The 19,064-nt window shown below is 40.6% G+C and overlaps 2 protein-coding genes across 2 annotated transcripts; one reads left to right on the top strand and one right to left on the bottom strand.

Annotated features, from left to right (window-relative positions):
• Window positions 1-131: 131 nt before the first annotated feature.
• dcstamp (dendrocyte expressed seven transmembrane protein) lies at window positions 132-1,805 on the top strand. Its single transcript, XM_085365079.1, has 3 exons — window positions 132-1,223; window positions 1,310-1,642; window positions 1,746-1,805. The coding sequence occupies exons 1-3, from the start codon at window positions 177-179 to the stop codon at window positions 1,803-1,805; spliced, it is 1,440 nt and encodes a 479-aa protein (XP_085221205.1). The 5' UTR covers window positions 132-176.
• A 4,430-nt stretch (window positions 1,806-6,235) lies between these two features.
• On the bottom strand, window positions 6,236-17,953 carry dpys (dihydropyrimidinase). The gene is made up of 9 exons (XM_085366163.1): window positions 17,589-17,953; window positions 16,052-16,210; window positions 15,703-15,882; window positions 13,478-13,667; window positions 13,047-13,203; window positions 11,299-11,440; window positions 10,612-10,754; window positions 7,674-7,881; window positions 6,236-6,903 (listed from the first exon to the last, which is right to left on the bottom strand). Exons 1-9 carry the CDS (start codon window positions 17,838-17,840, stop codon window positions 6,844-6,846), a joined length of 1,491 nt encoding a protein of 496 aa, XP_085222289.1. The 5' UTR covers window positions 17,841-17,953; the 3' UTR covers window positions 6,236-6,843.
• Between the last annotated feature and the right edge of the window lie 1,111 nt (window positions 17,954-19,064).

Raw genomic sequence — 19,064 nt, 5'->3', positions numbered from 1 at the left:
CAGAAGAGCTGCTGAGCTTTATACATCAGGCTACTACTTCGCCTTTCTGTTCAGCACAAGTGTCTTTTCGGGCACAGTAGTTACTGAATATATTGTATTTGTTAATGATTTTCTTATAACCTGCCATTTCATTCCAATTTTGCTTTTGCTTTTCAACGTCTACTTTAATATCCAGGATGCTTTTCTCATGGATTGCAGTAAAACAAAGCCTTAAAGATGTGGGTTTTCAAGCTGTGGATGTGTTCACCACTGGTAAAAGGGATGGATTCAGAAGAACAATCCTTCTCCTCCTCATCTGTAGCATTTCCAGCCTCCTGCTCAGCTCCCTGCTCCTCCTGTACCTCCTTTTCGCTCAGGACTATGAGCTAGCAGTGGCTGGGGGGATTGCCGCCTGCTTTGGGACACTGCTGACTGTTGCCCTCTTCCTATCAAAGAGAGTAAGGTGTTTAGGGACTCTTTTTGTTATATCCATTTTCATGAAAAAGAGTAGGAACTTGCTGTTAACTGCTGGAACCAGCTTAGTGGTTCTTAAGAACATCCGTAACACTCTGGAGAACCTCTCGCTGCTGGTCAGGAGTATGATTTGCAACCTGAAGGCAAAAAAAGCCTCCATCATTGCTCCATTTACTAACTATGTTCAGATGTTGAAGTGGATCGGAGACATGCTCAAAGGGGTTACAAACCTGGGAGTAGTGAGATTTGACTCCCAGCTCAACGTCTCTCCAAGATTGGAATCAGAAGAATTCAGGCAGAGGCTCGCAGGAGCAGAGCAGAAGCTCAACGAGACTGTTAAATATGCACAGGCCCTGATGAATACAGTGAGCTCAGTGACCGACAGGATGTTTCCTGCCATCAGCTTCCTCGTGCTCATGATGTTTATAGCATTGCACATAAAAAAATACTGCAGAGACATGAAATACAAAAACAGGTTCATCAGCAGCAAGTTTGTTCATTTTGACGAGAAGCAGAAGGCGGAAGGAAAATCCCACGTCCTTCCCCTCACGGCAGAGGAGGAGCAGCTGTACACCTTCATTCCCTCCGCCCGTCCCACAACAAGAGAAGGGAAAGCTATGGTGAAATTTGGAATTCCAGTTGTCTCCCATTTCATAGCTTGGGTCATATTCATAACTGTGGACGCCTTGCTGTACTGTTTTGTTGACATTGTTACAGCAAGGTTATCAGAGCTGGAGCCATTCCACATCCCTTTGTTAATGAGCATCAAAGTAAGTACACCGTAGTACATATTTATTTATTTTTTAAATATTTTCCTCATCTCAACCACAAAAGACTCACTTGTTTATCCTTGCAGGGAATTGCAACTTTAATTGGAATGTCTCTTGGACAAGAAAATCATGAAAAAGACTTTTCCTACTCTGTGACTCTGTTTGAGAAGCAGTGCCTCCCCAAACCCAAGTTGTTGCTATATAGTTCTGTAATTCCACTGACTGCCATCCTGCTCACTCTGCTTGTTATGGCTCTGATGTCAACCAAAGTCTCCCAGCTAAGGTTGATGGTCTGTGAACGGTTCTTCCCCTCTGCTGCTGAGGAGAGAGTGGAGTACCTCCACGGCAAAATCCTGAGGAAGAGATTCAAAATGAGAAAGGAGAAAAACAACTGCAGCCTCAGGTCACTTATTACCAAGGTGCATGTTAACATATTGCTTGAGAATAACTATTGCAAGGCAAAAAAAAAGGAAAAAAAAGCCAAATCTCTAATTATGTAGTTTTTCTGTTCTTCTTCATCAGCCATATTTCTGGTTTCCGCTACTGTTTCATTCTAAAGAGGATCCACAAAGTATCCTGTGAGGAAAATCTTCTCCACACAGACACTCTAGTGATGGCGGTGCTAGTCCTGGTGCAGACTGACAGATCAACATGGATGGTCCATGGATCTCGCGGAGAGAAATATCAGCCTTATACTTTAGTCTGAATTATTGTCTGAAGGCCAAGAAAAATGCCCAGCAGATTTGTTTTCCCAAGTGGATCCTTACGGCTTTACCATACTGGTCCACTTGACTGATCTTTATTTATTTATTTATTTATTTAAAGTTTTAAGTTATTACAGTCGGAACAGACATGTCCGGGGGATAAGAAAGGGAAAGACGCAGACAGGAGAAGTTCAAGAAAAGGAGAGGGAAAGATTAACAGAGGGGAAGAGGGACAGTGAGAAAAGACACTACACATCTGTTAAAAGAAGAAAACAAGCAGAACGAGAACAACCTCCCCACCAGCTGAAGAGGCCCCCAGTTCCATCGATGCACCAGAGGCCCCCCGCACCAGGGTTGGGCCTCCGTGCATGCACCCACCCACAACCTCGGTGACACACCAACCAGGACCCAAGCCCCAAAGGCCCAGCCAGAGCCCCAGCCCGGAGGCAGAGCACGCCCAGAACCCCAAGTCCACTCTGGACCCACCCAGAGTTCAGCTAGACTACCAGGTCGGTAACCTTCGTCCGCCAGCACAGACCCTCCTCCAGCCCTGCTGCAGGCAACCACCAGGAAAACACCACCCAAGAGCCACAGATCCCCATTCAGTTCAGTACCACAGCCCCCAGGTTGAGTCCCCCAAGAATCCCCAGACACCCCAAGCCTGTACCTACCCCCACATCAAGCGCAATAATGAAGGCGGGAAGACTAAAATGATCTTTCAGACGGTCTCTATAATGGTTAGAATTAGGATTATTTTTATTTTTCCAGTTCATGAAGACAGTTATCTTGGCAATGCATACGTTGGTGAGAACCATGTGGGCTGTATTCATCTATGTAGTGAGGTCATCCAAGATGCCCAACAAGTGGACTAGAGCGAAGGCTGGAATCAGTGGCGGTCCTAGCCTGTTTGGCGCCCTGGGCGAACACTCCCTCTGGCCGCCCCCCACCACGATGCTGCCCTGGGCAACCGCCCGTGTTGCCCATATCAAAAACCGCTACTGGCTGGAATGTTACATTTCAGATACTTTGATAAGTCTTCACATATCCAGCACCTAACCCTCTGCACTGGTGGAAAGAACCAAACAGCGTAACTGTCAGGTTTATTGCCTTGACAGTGTGAGCAGTTGTTAGAAGACATAAAGCCCATCTTGAATATCCATTGACCTGTATAGTGCACTCTGTGTAGTATTTTGTATTGTATTTTGGTCTAAGATGACTGATAAATCCGCTTCCCATTTTGCAAAAGGATATTGATTCATCTATTTTGGAGAGTGTCCAGTATATTTTAGACAGTAATTTGGGGTTTTAAGATTAAGAAATTGTACCACACATGATTGTGTTTGTAATTCAACTTGATTAGGCTTAAACTTTTTTTATTATAAATTTAATTTGTTGATATTCTAAAAATCTTTTCTTGTTAATCCCATACTGTACAACTAGTCTGTCAAATGGAATAAAGTCCTCCTTCTAATATATATTCCAAATATTTAATTCCTTTACGACTCCAATCTGGGAGGTTAATCATATTATTTTTCTGTAGTATGTCAGTTTTGTTCCAGATAGGTGTACATTCGCATGGGATTAATGAAGACTCAGTCATTTTAAGAAACTCCCATCGTGCTGTCAGAGAAGAGCTGATGTCGACTCTTTTAAAACATACATGTAGTTTGGTGTTTGAGCTGATAAATGGTAGGTCCGAAATCTCTATATTATTGCATAGTGCCTGTTCTACATCTAGCCAGGGTGCATCTAAGAGCGATGTTTTAACCATCCCCAGTGTTGGTAAGGGTACTTTTGAAATGTCTTCCACTACAGATTACAGACTACATGCCCCAAAATGTAGTTTGTAACGTATTCCGTTAAGTTACTCTGAATACTTTGATTACTTACTATATTGTCATGCTTTTTACAACTACATGAATGTACTTTTGCTGTGTGATTTATTAATATTACTGAAGGCTACTCGCCATACCAAAACCACCTAGATTTTTAAATCCTAATATAAAATCAGTGCCAGTAGGGTGGACATTAGGTGAGGCTGCAAATTTTGCAACGATCTCATATAGAAAACTTTCAGTGTATGTTATTTCAAAATACATCATAATACATTTCTCTTCAATTGTTTTATATTATATTTAACATTTAGCAGAATAAATATGTACTCTTTGCGCCCCAGTTCTCACCTGTAATCCACCACCTACTGTGTCATTATTATTCAGAAAACTAGAGCAGTATACTACTATTTATGGCATCACGTGACAGCTCAGTCTACTGGTAACCGTGGCGCAATTAAAGACCATAAGCTAAGAGGTATTACCTTGATTCAACAGAGCTGCAATGAGCTCTCAGCCATAGGAAATACATTACTTACCTATTACATCATGTTCATTATATAACATGACAGAGGAAGAATTTTATAATGAATCAACCCCAAACTATGATCATTTTGCCACTATCAGTTGTGGTGGTTGCAGTCATTCCTGCTATGAATAAACACCTAATTATGTTTGTTACATAAAATATCAAATAAAGAAACCGCAGTTATAACCTCGCTTCTGCATTTTACCTCTGTGCAGAATGTAGAACAGCGATATTTGCTTACATAATCTAAGACAGATGTCATTTGCATGTGCAGAGAGCAGCACTGTGCTCTTCCTACTTATGCACTGTCACCGTTCATTAGCATCATGCAGGTGCTGTTTCTTCACTCAGCATAGGGACAGGTCACAGCCTACTGACTTCATAATGCAGACTGTGACAGGTGAGAAATGCAGTGATGTGTGAATAGGGAAAGGTCAAAACTGCTATTAATGTGTATTCCTCAGGGTAGTGTAGCCCAGGTAAATACTATTAGTTTATTACTGTCTTATTGGTATATACACAGTTTTGAGAAATCCCTTAGGCTGTGTTTGTTCATTATGCATTAATATTTGCAAAAAAAACTTCCTTTATTTAACAGCTTATGACAGATGTTTTAAGTAGTAGAAATCCTATACTATACACTACATGCTCAGTATATTTACTATCATTCTGCGTACTTAAATACTTAGTGGTACACACACGCTACATAGTAGTATGCTCAAATCATATCACTCAGCTGCAGTTGGAGAGGCGTCACCACTGGCTCAGCCTTGTAGAATTGAGGAAAGTCATGATTAATATATTTACTTAATATATAATTCCTGGCAAAGTGAGAACATATGCTTAGCGGCCACTACATTAGGTATACGTTGCAAAGATGCCCTTTTACCTTTAGAAATGCCTTCATTCCTCACGGCACAGACTCAACAAAGTGCTGGAAACATTCCACAGAGATTTTGCTCCATATTAACATGACAGGATCTTGCCGTTGCGTAAGATTTGTCAGCTGCACATCAGTGATGCAAAGCTTCGGTTCCACCACATTCCAAAGGTGCTCTTTTGGCCTGGGATTTGGTGACTATGCAGGTCATTTATGTACAGTGAACTCACTGTCATTTTCAAGACACCAGGTTGAGATTGTTACAGCCTTGTGACATGGCACATATCAGGCTGGAACCAGCCATAAGAATGGTGTTACACTGTTATCCAACCAATAGCCATTTGGTTGTAACGAGTGGTTATTTGAGTAAGTCATTTGAAAGGTCTTTCTTCACTATTCTGATGCTCAGCTTGAAGTTCAGAATACTAGAATAATAGATACTTTGAGTTACTCCCATACTTTGGTTAGTTAAGTATACCTCTTCAACTGCAGGTTAAACATTTTCATTGCTGTTACAGTTAGCAAGACTAATTGATATCACCATGTTTGGCAAAACCTGATTCTTAGAAATACTGTGATCACTTAAAAAATACTTTGGGTTACACTAGTTAAAGTGTAAATATTTAGTATGAATCACTTCCTCTGTGTTTAAAGCTTGAAAACTCAAGTTATAGCCAGGTCACCATTTTAAATAGGCTCACCATTCACTGTACAATACCCCACCATCCCCCAACCATCCTTTGCACCGTTTAAGAAAAGAGGAAAGAAGCATTCTTGCTTGAGGATGAGTAGGCATTCTGTGACTCACACACTACCACTGACCCGTGTGGCAACCTGATAAGCTCACACTATGTCTCAACTGGCCCTGTGGCATAATAACATGCCAGCATGCCCGCCCCAATGGGAAGCTGCCACATGATGCTCGATGACAGCCGCAGACCTTTTTTACCACGAGAAGGAATGAATGCAGTCCATACATGGGCATAGATGGAGTGTATAATGATGTGTGAGCCTGCTGAATATGCAAACACAGAGTCCGTCTGGGTCAGCGGAGTAAATCTTATTACCACATGCATGTCAGTGTATTTTAATGAATATTTCATCAAAGGGAAAGGATGCTTTTGGGTGAGAGACAGTTCTGTTACCAGTGGCAACTGGCATTTTAGAAGATGGGGGTAAAAAATGCAAAAACATGCTGTGAAGAAGAAAACTCAGGCATAATTACACACAACTATAAATGCTGATTTACTATTGTTTTAGAGCACAGAACACAATATACAGTGAAATTGTTTGTTTTTTTTCTATTTAGAGACTTTTCATTTACTAACCAGGAACTCATGCATAAACCCGATTTGCATTTCTTATGGTGAGTTGCGTTATTACATAATGGTGTTAGTAATAAATGTATAGTTTGCAGCAGCAGAGTTGGTTTTTGTGATCTGTGTACTGAACAGAGCTGGCTGCAGATACAGCTGTATGTGACTCAGTTTCCTCTTCCAGCGGAGCATTGACTCAGGCAGAAATTCAACATGTTATAACCCTCATATGCTTGAAATGCAAAAAGCTACTCCAATGAAGGTTGTCTTTGAGAAAACACTTGTTGTTTGTGCAATGGGTAGCTTCTGGGTTGCATTGTTGGAGATTTAAGGTGCCCTTTAAGTTCCCAGGTATGTGTTCAGACAGAAATGACTTTGCCTTCATATGGCTTTCTGGTCACAGCTGTAGGTTTCCTCACCTGCAGGTCAAATACAAAGCAGACAGAAACATTAGGTCATCCTGTGCGTGGTACCTACTCCCAGTCTGGTTGCTTCAAGTTCATAATTCTGAATTAACTATGAAAAGTGTTTTACAGCTAAGCGGTCCTGCCAATGTATGTCCTCTGTGCAATTCATGATCTGCACTTGGAATGGACACAGGAAAATATCAGTTTTAGCAAATATCAGAAGTAGACTGAGTCAAAATCACACCTGAGTCTGTAGTCTGTAGTCTCCTGTATAGTTCATCTTATTGAGATATACTTATTTGCAATATTCTGGGTAATTTAATCCAAATTTATATGCTTACAGCATATATGACGCTACAACCAGCATCCAGTTTGCTTACCTCAACTGACCATAAATAGTAAATAAAAGAGGGAACAGTTAGGCTAAAGGCTTTTACACACCAGATGTGTAAAAATGGTGTGAATATTTTGTGTGTTAAAGATATTTTTCAGACTCACCTATGAAAGCTATCGTGATACAGCCTGAACTCTTGGACCAAACCCTGAAATTCTCCCTGATGCTGCCCTCTCACGAGAACTGGATGAACCCAGAATCTCTGTTTCAGGGCCAGCTAATCATCGCTTGATGTCAACTTGATTTTTTTGAGTGCATTTTTTCAAGAGCAAATTTTTTTGCAAAATCGCAACACTTTTGTATATGTATGTGTATGCACTACCCATTAAGTTCACATCCAAAAAATGTGGAACTTCAGTGACACTTCTGACGCTAAGACTTTACTAACCTGCTCCCGCTGCTTGATTCTTTTGTAAACAAACTCAGAAAATGGTTTTCTGTGGATGAACTGGCCATGTCCTGGTGACACCTTCAGCTGCCCATCCTCATACACCACTTTGCCTCTGGAGATGGTAATGACAGGTACCCCATGACACTCCATACCCTCAAAGATGTTGTAGTCCACAGCCTGGTGATGAGTCTTGGCAGATATTTTCCTACATAAAGATACATTGGCAGCTTTAAAAACAGTCAGTGGAGGCTTTTTATGAGCTAAACTCATTGGTCACATGTAGCCTGCGTTAGATAATTGCTGGATGCTTTCTGAATACCAAAGAAAAGGATAAATCTATTGTGAAAACTTAATGCAGTCCATCCTCATCTGAAACTGATTGAATCAGGCCAAGATGTACTTGCAGTTGGTTCACTGTGCAGCAGTAATATAATGTATTATTCAAAACTTTTGCTCATGTGAGGCTCTTAAAGGCTCACTAAGCACATACACTAAGCTTCTTTCAGACAATAAAAAGGCACCTCAACATTTTCACTGCTGCCTATTACATTATTGTGGCATCTATCCAAAGGCTGCTGCGTGAGCACAGCCACATAATATTGCAGCATAGCCAGTATCCAGATATAAAAAAAGACTGTGCAAGCTGGAACCTGATGGGAAATATGAACAAAGAAACACAAGAGCGGCAACATTTTTCAGTTCTCAGCAAAATAAATTTAGCATAGCTGTGATGGAGTTTAGTAGCAGAAATTATTAAAGTAATTTAAATGGTGTACAATGACAATACTGCTGTTAAATGTACACATGTCGAACTTTGAAACAGATGGCCTACAGCAACAGAAGACCATATTGGGTGCCACGCCTGTGAGCTAAGGACAGGAAACTGGGGCTTTAGTTCACACGGGCTTGCCAGGTTTGATTTATAAAGAAATGATAGAATTTCTTCGTTTCTTAGGTTTTAGTTTCTGGATTAAAATGTAAAAAAGGTACACCTGTTCAACCAACAGCTGAACAGGTGTATATGATCAGCCAAACACATGAAAGTCACCCAATGTATTTATGCATGTTGACAAACGTCTGAATTTCTGATGTATACAGCATCAAATTAATGGGAGTTAATGTGAATTTGTGGCTGTATTATCACAGACAGATTCCATATAATTACTAACTCGAGCCCATTCAATCAAAAACTGAAACCAAAGTTGGAATTGACTGGACCAACAAACAAAAATATAAGAGAGAGAGAGGAGTGGGCAATCTGCAGAAAATGACTGATCACAGCAGCTTTAAGTTACAACATGTATATTTGCACAACTACGTGAAGTAAGTTGATTAGGACTGTAGAAAATCTCTTCATAATAAATGTATGAAATGCTCTGCACAGTACAAACTGATGATGTCGAACAAATAAATCACATTTGAGTGAAAGACCAAGTCAGCAGGGAACAGCAAAGTAAGTGTGACTCAGCTGCTTCCATGAAATGCACCGGATGTCTTTCTTTCTTTTTTCATTGACCCCTTTTACTCTCCATTCACAAACATGTTTCCTGTGGATTTGTGAAGCCAGACACCATGCCTAGTGTGCACTGACGAAAACAAGATGTGTCCTCATTATTCAGCTCACCCAATTATGAGAAACAAGTCAACTGAGTGAGCTTCCTAGGGATTTGGGTTTTTTTGTGGGGGGGAGGCGGTTATGCAACTGTTTGTGGCCCCTGGTCCCGGATGTTATGAAGTGACACTTGTGCTGACGGCAAATTAATTACACAGTTTCACAGATGAATTCACTGTGCAGCAATCAAATACAATGCGCTCTCATGCTTGAAAGGCATTATGACTTCCACAGACATGCGCATATGGTAAAGACACAACTTAAATGGACAACAGCTGATGTCCAGGAGTGACAGGTCTGAGAGGAAAGACAAACTGGAAAGCACGTCATAGTAACAACTGTGGAGTTTATTGGTCCTGACATAATCTTTTTTTGTTGTTTTTGTATTATTATCAGTAAATTCATTTACAGAAAATTACACTGGGGTTTAATATGCTCTTCATCAACTCACATCCACAGTGGGTTAGATCCCTGAGGGACGCAGCCCAGATCCTTCAGCAAACAGAGCGGTGCATTGCTATTTCCAGGTCATATAAGATTGTGCTACAGTACACATGATGCTGGAACGCAAACTGTCTTTGTTTGTGCTTGTGCTTCACACAACAGCTCAAATAATACAACACAATCACATGACCAGTTTTGCGATATTCTGAGCACATTCCTGAAAGCAGCCATAACGCCGTGTATTCTGCACGAAGGAAATTGGTTTAGCTCCCACATGAAATATTCGTCAGTTTCAAAATTCTTACCATGACCCATCAGCATCGTCTCACTCATGCCTTATGTAAGTGTGTTAAAATCTTTTCCTAAAAATATAAAATTACCAAACAGCAATTTAAATTTTTTTTTAATAGAGTGATGAATTTCATTCATATGTAAATTGTGTTATGCTTTAATTTGCAGCTATAGATAAGTGATGACATACACCGACTTTTGGATGGAGCATAGACGTAATCAGCTTATGTGGAGGGTTAGTGAGTGCGTTAGTGTTGACGTGGCACAGGATGAAAGATATAGCTCTTCTCTTTTTAGGTGCCTGTATCTGTCGCCTACATGCTTTACAGCTAAACTTAAAAACCTTATCTTAGTTAGTGAAGTGCCTGGCACACTTAAGACACGCTCTCAAGTGTGCCAAATGGATCAGCATCACCGTGTGATGGAGCTCTGATGGAGACAGTGGCGACGTTACCATTTTTAACATCAGGATTTGCATTCATCATGCACTTTTAAAACTTTACGTACACCAGCTGAAGGCTTTCTTTCACTGCTCGATTTCTAAAGATTTCTTCCAGACTGCTGAATGACCTGAGCTGGAGTTCTCACCTGGTCATCCTTGGGTCCCATATAACCACATCAGCATCCGAGTTCTTGGCGATTCGGCCTTTCTGCGGGTAGAAGTTGAAGATTTTTGCTGCGTTGCTGCTGGTGACAGCCACAAATCGATTCTCGTCCATTTTGCCACTATGCTGAGGGGAGAAGAAAATGCACAAAGCACCCAGTTTGAGTTAGGGGGCCACACTGGATGACAACAATACACAGAATTAGCAGACAAAAGGTCAGTGCAAGCAACTCATTTCAGCCAAAATATCATCTAATGTGTGATTTGTAAGCACTGTTGCACAAAGTAAATCTTTCCAGTGGCCTTGGGGCAGCTGAGCTGATACACAGTCCCCACAACAATGGCCAGAAAATGCAGTGCTTGCAATCGTGCAGCCATCTGCACCTCTGGGAGTTTATTGTGTGTTGCAGGAAAAAAGAAATACGCATATCATCCAAATAATTGTGAGAAAAGTAGAATTATTAATATTTGATAGTAAAAACAGTAACCCAACATTAAACATCATGGCACGCCGTCATGAATGCAAATGGGCCGGTACAGAGTCAAAAATGTGTATTTGCTACTTTTTGTTATGCGAACATTAACCACATGGCATCTTTAAAACTTGTTGTCAAGAAACCGGTGCTTTAAAAAAAGACAACTAAAAAAGTGAGTATATCCTTAGTACTAACCACTCCTTTTTCCCAGATGACAGACATTCTGTCCTCGACACCGTTCACACCGTTAGGGATCTTGGTGAAGTCGTCCTTGCCCAGGGCTTTCTGGCACACAGAGAAGGTGCAGTTGTCCGTCCCTGTCACGCTTAGATCATCACTGGCACAATGAACAGAAGGAAAATGACTGTTATGTCCAAACTGATGATGGAATAACCTAAAAAATGTATCAGTAACCTTGAGGGTCACTTTGGTCAATTCTAAATCCTCACTCCCAAAAAAGTTGCGACAGCATGTCAAATTATCAAATCTTATAAACCTTCATTTTATTCACAATAGAATATAGAAAGCTCATCAAATTTTTAAACTGAGACATTTTTACTATTTCATGGAAAATCTTAGTTCATTTTGAGCTAATTTGGAGCTAACGTATTTTGCAACTAATTAAGTTAATTGACAAAAGTCAATAATGAGACTGGGTATAGAAAGAGCATCTTAGAGAGGCTGAGTTTCTCATTAGTAAAGATGGGCAGAGGTTCACCAATCTGAAAAAAAAAAACTGTACGAATTGTGGAACAATTTGTGAATAATTTTCCTTAACATAACATTGCTAAAGCTTTGAATATTTCATCATCTACAGAAAAAAATATAACTAAAAGATTCTGAGAATCTGGAGAAATCTCAGTGCACAATCGATAAGGCTCAAAATGAATATTAGTTGTCCCTGATCTACAGGCCTTCAGACTGAATGATTTAGTCATAGGAATAGCTGCACAGCCTCAGAAACACTTCCAGAAATCACTGTTGTTAACACAGTCTGTTGTACGATTCAAAATTGCAAGTGAAAGTTCTGTCATGCAAAGATGTCATATGTGAACATGATCCTAAAATGCTAAAATCCCCACCTTCTTTAAATCCAACAGACGTGGTATTCAATGTTTGTGCTGCAAAAATGGCTCTTTGTGCCTCTATCATTTTAAAGATATTAATAAAAGTTTCTCAAAGGTCAATGTGGTTGGCCTTGGATGAACAATTTGACCAAACAATGTTTGGGCTATTTTTATCACATGGAACAATGACAGATACAAACTATGTATTTTTCAAGCTGTTTAGGGTTTGGTGCTCCAACCTGAGGCCTGCTGGACCTAACTCGTCAACAGAACCTCTGATTCAGGTCCAACTAATACGCACCAAGTGGCATGCTTTTAAATTACTTCAGAAATGTTCTTTTATTAATATTTTCAAAATGATACCAGCACAAACAAAAACTGTAGCAGCAAAAAACCAGCAAAAACATAGTACAATTGATCCAGATACATTTTGTCTGATTTGGATAAATCTGTATTAGCTGATTCTGCGTGGGATCACATGGGATTCTGAACTTCTAAACTCCCATAGCCTAAAAAAATCTGTAGCTGTAGCCAAAATACAAACCGAATTGAATTTCAATTCAACTCAGTTTCATTTATATAGCACCAAATCCCAACAACAGTTGCTTCAAGGCACTTTATATAAGTAAAGACCCTACAACAATAGAAAAAGAATTCCAACCATCAGACTGTACCCTATGAGAAACCACTTGGTGAAGGTGGGAAGGAAAAACTCCCTTTTAACAGGAATAAACCTCCAGCAAAACCAGGCCCAGGGAGGGGCAGCCATCTGTCACGACTGGTTGGGGGTACGGGGAGAGAGACAGGAAAAAACACACACTGCACTGAATAAAAACCACCAGCAAGCAATATTGCTGGACTTTCAGTTCTACCTACTTAGCTAGTAGGTCCATAAGGTACCCAGGTGTGCTGGGGTCAGGTCTAAGCGGAGGACCCATGACAAAACCAGCAGCATGGGCCCAGTCTTTGTGCCAACAGTGGGTACCATCAGTGCCCAAACCGGCAGCAATTGGCTCCCCAAACACTACACGCCCTGTTCAGAAAGAAAGAAAGAAAAAACCTGTGTCGGATGTTTACTAAAACCGAGTATACTTTATCTGCTCGAGAGCAATCAGAAACCTCATGCTGAGATAAAATTCTCAGTGGCTTTATTTTTTGCCATAGCAACAAAAAACAAAATGTGCAAACACTGTATAACTCAATATTTGACTAAAACATAAAACAAAGAAAACTGAAACCAGTTTTGAAGCTCATCAGCTCTCAGCCTCACCCTCTTTAAACAGCAGGAGGGAGGAGTCCACACTCACCATCTCTGCGTGCGTTAGACACAACCTTGGCGGCAGATTTACTCATGACATGAACCACATAGAGCGGGCAGTTGACAGCATGGGCGATGGTGATAGCTCGCTGGGTGGCTTCGGCCTCCACCTCTTCTGGCCGACACAGTTCATGGCCCTCTGGTCCTGTGATGCCCATGGACAGCATCTTCTTAGCCCCCTGTCAGTTCACAGCAGGGACAACAAGTCAGGATTAAAGGTTAAAGGAGATGGAAGGTTAACACGGCACGGTGGCACTTCAAGGCAGAGACGGACTGACCAGACAGTCAGATTTATACTTGATGAATCTATATTGATTCGATTGAATTAAAATTTGCTACTATGAATAATAACATGTGAGTGCCTTACTGTAGTGCTGGAAAGACATTTAACACACTTCCAAGCAGCAATAATACAGTATTCATGTTGCTCTGAGCAACAACAGATCCACGAGTTGTTGTTGAGTATTTGCTACCCCCTGGTGGTAGTTTTTTGCCATGACACTTGAAAAAATGCTGGAAAATGCACATAAGAAATAACAGATCTTTCTCATAGTGGGGATTTTGACTGTCTGAATGTAGCTGCAGTTCTGTCTAATATTAATAGAAATTACATCGTTAATTTCCAATTCATGTCAATTCAGTGAGCCACCATGACTATTCCTATCCCTCTGAAACTTGAACACCTTAACTGGATATATGCTATTAATTATACCTATGCTTATCCTGACATAACTTGTCAAAATATCTGTGGGGAAGGTTTCTGGTGACAGATAATGACAGATTTCATCTTTTTTCCTTGGCATTGCTCCAACATCACGTGTCACGGGGCTTTCAACCAACCTTCTTCATCTTCTTCTTTCAGGGGTAACAGCGGACCATCTGCCTCCATCCCAACATATCCCTATCCTCTTCTGTCAAATCAGTCCTCTGAATGCTTCCTTTATTACACCCATAAACCTCCTCTGAGGTCTTCCTCTTTCCCTCCTGCCTGGTAGCTCCACAAAGTTCCAGTATATCCACTATCCCTCCTCAGCGCGTGTCCAAACCATCTCAGACCTGTCTCTCTATCTTTGTCTCCAAACTGCTCAACCTGAGCTGTCCCTCTGATGTACTCGTTTCTAATCTTGTCCTTTCGGGTCACTGCCAATGAAAATCTTCAGCCCTGCACACCTCCGGCTCAACCTCGTGTCTTTTTGTTAGCTTTACCTTCTTCAAACCATAAATCATAGCAGGTCTCACTACCATCTTGTAAACCTTCCCTTTCACTCATGCTTCTGTCCTTCTGTCATAAATTATCACTGACATTAGTCTTAATCCAGCCTCGACTCTCTTCCATACTTCTCATGCCATTGCTTTGAATCACTGACCATCCATAGACTCATCTTGTCTTCACTACCACTACTCCTTGGATGTTCTCCTTTCCACCTGTCTCCCTCTCATTCACACAAATGTAATGTGTGTTGCTTCAACTAACTTTTAATACTTTTCCAGAACATACCTACTGCATGCTCACTATAGATCACAATGTTGTGTGCAAACATCATAGTCTAGACATAGACTCCTGGCTGACCTCATCTGTCAGTCTATCCATCACCACTGCAAACAAGAAGGGGCTCAGAGCCCATCCCTGACGTAATCCCACTGCCACCTTGAACCCTTCTGTCACTGCGCTTCTCACCACTATTCCCTGTCCTCATACATGTCCTGCACAACTCTCACATGCTTCTCTGCCGCTCCTGTCTTCCTCATTCAGCACCACAGTCCCTCTCTGTTCCTCACAGCCACAGTGTTTGTTATTCTTTGGACACAAAGTGAAGCTTAGCTGCCATCAGGGTGAAACATTAACTTAGCATTCCTTGTGGGCTCTGGTGTGTTTATACTCTGACACTGATTACCTGAGCTGCACTTACAAAACCTTCACTGACAGAAAATCAAAAACAGCATATAGGCTTGTGTTGTTTAGCTTTAGTATCTCACCACGCTTAGGTTGTTTCATTTCTCAAGTTAAACTCTTGATATTTTACAAAAAATAACCATATTGCTTAAGTTTGGAATGTCAAATATCAGATCTACTTTACTATTAGCAACTTTTCCCCCCCTGTACAGTATAGGCAATAAGTAGCTGTAAGAAAAAAACAAAAATTGTAGCTCATTAATACAAGCAACTTCTTTTTCAAAATCTGTTTTCATTTGTTTCGTGTGGTTCACACCAACCTCTGCAATCAAATCTCCATTCTCAGCATGAACCTGAGCTATGGCTCCGACCTCCTTACACTGAGCAAAAGCAGCATATAGCTCAGAATCCTGCAGCATAAACACATCTTTATAGGCCATAAACATCTTGAAGGAATTTACTCCTTTCTCTCTGGCCAGAGTCTCCATCTCTTTCTTGACCTAAAAAAGAAAAATGATTGTAATAAGGGAGACATGTATGGAGCTCTGGGGAAAAGGGGGCAGCAATATTTGGACTGGGCAAACCTACTTGACCTAGTGTCATTAGTTTTAGTGTCTAGACAGTAAATACTAGTAGTCTACTAAAACAAAAGGATTCACTCTCATTCACCTTGTCACTCCACCATGTGACCGCAACGTGCAACGAGTAGTCGCAGCAAACTTTGGGATCAGCCGTCTCACGCCATCGGTCATGAGCCTCCAGAAGAGACTTGCCCTTCTGGGGGATGACAAAGTCCAGGATCATTGTGGTCCCTCCTGCCAGAGCAGCCTGGTGAAATGCACACATTACCACAGAGAAGTAAGCAAATGATTAACCTGTGAAGTAGAAAATGCTGGGAAAAAAGTGATTTGAGTGTGGCTACTAGTCCAGATGTTAAAAACAATCATCTTTGTGAATGGTGCCTGAATAAACAATGATTGACAGATTTCTTATTGTCACTCCCATTAAAATAACACCTGATACAAATGTTGAGAAGTCGTGGGCATCAGCTTTACAATGACCTCTGATCTGATTTTGTCCTGCAGATTAATTCTTTGCGGGATCAAGAAGATTTGGAGCCACATAAATGAAACTGAATCAAACTGCATTGAGAAGAAGGCTAACTCTGACAACAGAGTTACCCCCACAGTTAAGAAAAACAATTTCCCAACATCTAACCAACGTCTCGAGGAGGTAGATATATCAAGAGAGGAATGGAGACATGATGGGAAGAGAAAACTGTGGAGAAGGAGAGAAACAGCTCATGAGCCAAAGCACACCTCACCATCTGCCAAACATGGTGGAGGCAATATTATTGCATAGGTATGTACAGCTGCCAGTGGAACTAGTCAAAGTGTTTATTGATTTGTGTTTTTGTGACTGCTGATAGAAGCAGCAGGATGAATTCTGAAGCGTTCAGGGCTATAATCTCTGATCAGATTCAACCAAATGTTGCAAAATGGATTTGCACTTCCCACTGCTCGAGGTAAAGGAAGGGGATGTTCTTCAGTGGCTAAATCAGTCACCTGATATCAACCCAACAGAGCATACTTTTCAGTTATTAAACACAAAACTGAAGGTAGAGAGAGACACACAAACAACCGAACTTGACTGCAGTAAAGGCCTGGTAGAGCATCTCAAGAGAGGAAACACAGCATTCAGTGATTTCCACAGCTTCTAGACTTCAGGCAGTCACTGACTTAAGGATTTTCATCCAAGTATTCAAAACAACTTAATATATGAAATTATTTTTGTTTGTCCAATTATTTTTGAGCTTCTAAAAGTGTCTGTCTATGTATTTTCCTTCCCAAAAAATTATGCAATATTTTGCTTAAATTCCCTGAATTAAAGCTGTTGTCAAATACTTATGACGCAAAACTGCATACTGATGCTATTTTAAGACAGAGGTGATTCTCAAGTCGCTGTAGTGTTTTATTCATATTTTATCCAATATTCATTTGATTCTACTCTCAAATTCCAAATTCAGCTTTTGATTAAAAAAGAAAAATAGGACTTGCATCCATCGCATGCACTTCCACTTCCACTCATAATAGGTGAAGGTGATTACTCTTACTACCAGCTTTTTTGATTTGCTAAACATAGCCAAACATATCTTGCCAAGCAACATGAAATTAATATGACAGATTCATTTTAAATGAAACTCTACTTTGGTTCCAATATGGAAGTCGTCCACAGCTCTGGTTCCCATGAACGCCAGTTCCATGTGCGTGTGCGTGTCGATGCCACCGGGGATCACCAGTTTATCGGTGGCATCAATGACTCGCACTCTTTTTGGAATCTGAAGATTCAGTCCAACCTCAACTATTTTCCCATTTTCGATGTAAACGTCGCCGATCACGGAGCAGTCCTCGTTCACAACTTTGCCTCCTTTAATCAGGATCCCGCTGGGCTCTTCCATTCCTGCTCCGCGCAACTCAGAGTGTTAGGACTGCGTAAGGACACAATTTGCGCAAACTGAACCGATCTCTGCGCTCTGACGCTGAGATCGTCTGTGTGCAGTGGAACCCAGAAGCTGTGCCAAAGAAGCTACGCAGGTCAACTCCAAAGTTCATATGAGATGTCAAAGGACAGAAACGCCCCAGGTCAGTAACCCAAAAAGATTTGGCCTTCCTAATAATGATTTACACTAACTCGGTATGCATAAGAATGTGGAGAATATCATAGAAGTCTTGGATGGACTGACTCACTGTGTGCCAAAACTGAGCCGATGTCTTTAATAACTAATAAATAAGTAACTGTTCCATATGTAAAATATTGAAATGTGTAGCATAAATTTTCTCATAGTGAAAAGCTGAGAAAATCACTAAAACGGTTATTTTTTCTGAATTGTTATTAATCAGTTCAGTTTAATCAATTTTGTGTCAGTAAACGTAATTAAATCATACGTTCAGTTCACAGATTAATTTCCTTTTGCTTGCAGAAATAATGAAACTGTAAGGCACAGTCTCAGGGGCCCTCAGGAAGGAAATCTAGCTGCACTCTGAATATGATATTGTATATCAGTTATTTCCAGTAACGGAATACTGTTGTTGCCTTGCACTCATGAAGACGTCATAAATTGATATAATACTTATCTAAACTCTATATTTGCAGAAAAAGCCCTGCATAGAAACATATGAGATGATTTAGACCATTGTATTTTAACTTTCACAGTCAAAATTTACTGAGTATTTGGGTAGAAATTTGGAATCCGTCACTATGATAGTCCTTTTATATTAGGATTCTATGTATCTATGAAACCTTTTCAGATATTAAACCTAAAGTTTGATTTCGAAAGCCAAAAATCTACTTTATTTCCATCTCCTCACTAATTTATAACTACACTTGATTCAGAAACAGAAAAGGAAAACAGATTCCTGTAGAAGGAACAAATTCTAGAGTAACGTTTCATCAAATCACCAAACACACTGTGGTCACTGACATTATAGTGCTTTAAAAAAATATATGTTTCAAGGTATCATGGGGAAAAGTGTACTTTTTGTGGTTCCATTATCTCAGAGATCAATGCCCTTTACATCGCACACATTACTATTGCCAAAATTTTCCAAGATACTCAAGCAGCTGAATAGAAATATTAGTTACCTCATATTGTAAAAACTGTGAGATGTGTATGAGTGGCGTC

Source organism: Diplotaxodon limnothrissa, linkage group LG11, assembly GCF_057381915.1.
Source record: "Diplotaxodon limnothrissa isolate DT_005_m linkage group LG11, D_limnothrissa_male_GT1.1, whole genome shotgun sequence".
In the NCBI taxonomy this organism is placed as follows: domain Eukaryota; kingdom Metazoa; phylum Chordata; class Actinopteri; order Cichliformes; family Cichlidae; genus Diplotaxodon; species Diplotaxodon limnothrissa.
The sequence above is the reverse complement of the archived record's forward strand: the minus strand, read 5'-3'. Positions and strand labels throughout refer to the sequence as shown.

Coding starts and splice junctions, on each gene's coding strand:
- dcstamp (XM_085365079.1), top strand. CDS start 177: ATGCTTTTCTCATGGATTGCAGTAAAACAAAGCCTTAAAGATGTGGGT. Junction 1,224..1,309: donor CTTTGTTAATGAGCATCAAA/GTAAGTACACCG, acceptor TTATCCTTGCAG/GGAATTGCAACTTTAATTGG. Junction 1,643..1,745: donor TCAGGTCACTTATTACCAAG/GTGCATGTTAAC, acceptor CTTCTTCATCAG/CCATATTTCTGGTTTCCGCT.
- dpys (XM_085366163.1), bottom strand. CDS start 17,840: ATGGAAGAGCCCAGCGGGATCCTGATTAAAGGAGGCAAAGTTGTGAAC. Junction 15,883..16,051: donor TCACATGGTGGAGTGACAAG/GTGAATGAGAGT, acceptor TTTCTTTTTTAG/GTCAAGAAAGAGATGGAGAC. Junction 10,755..11,298: donor TCATCTGGGAAAAAGGAGTG/GTTAGTACTAAG, acceptor TTCTCCCCTCAG/CATAGTGGCAAAATGGACGA.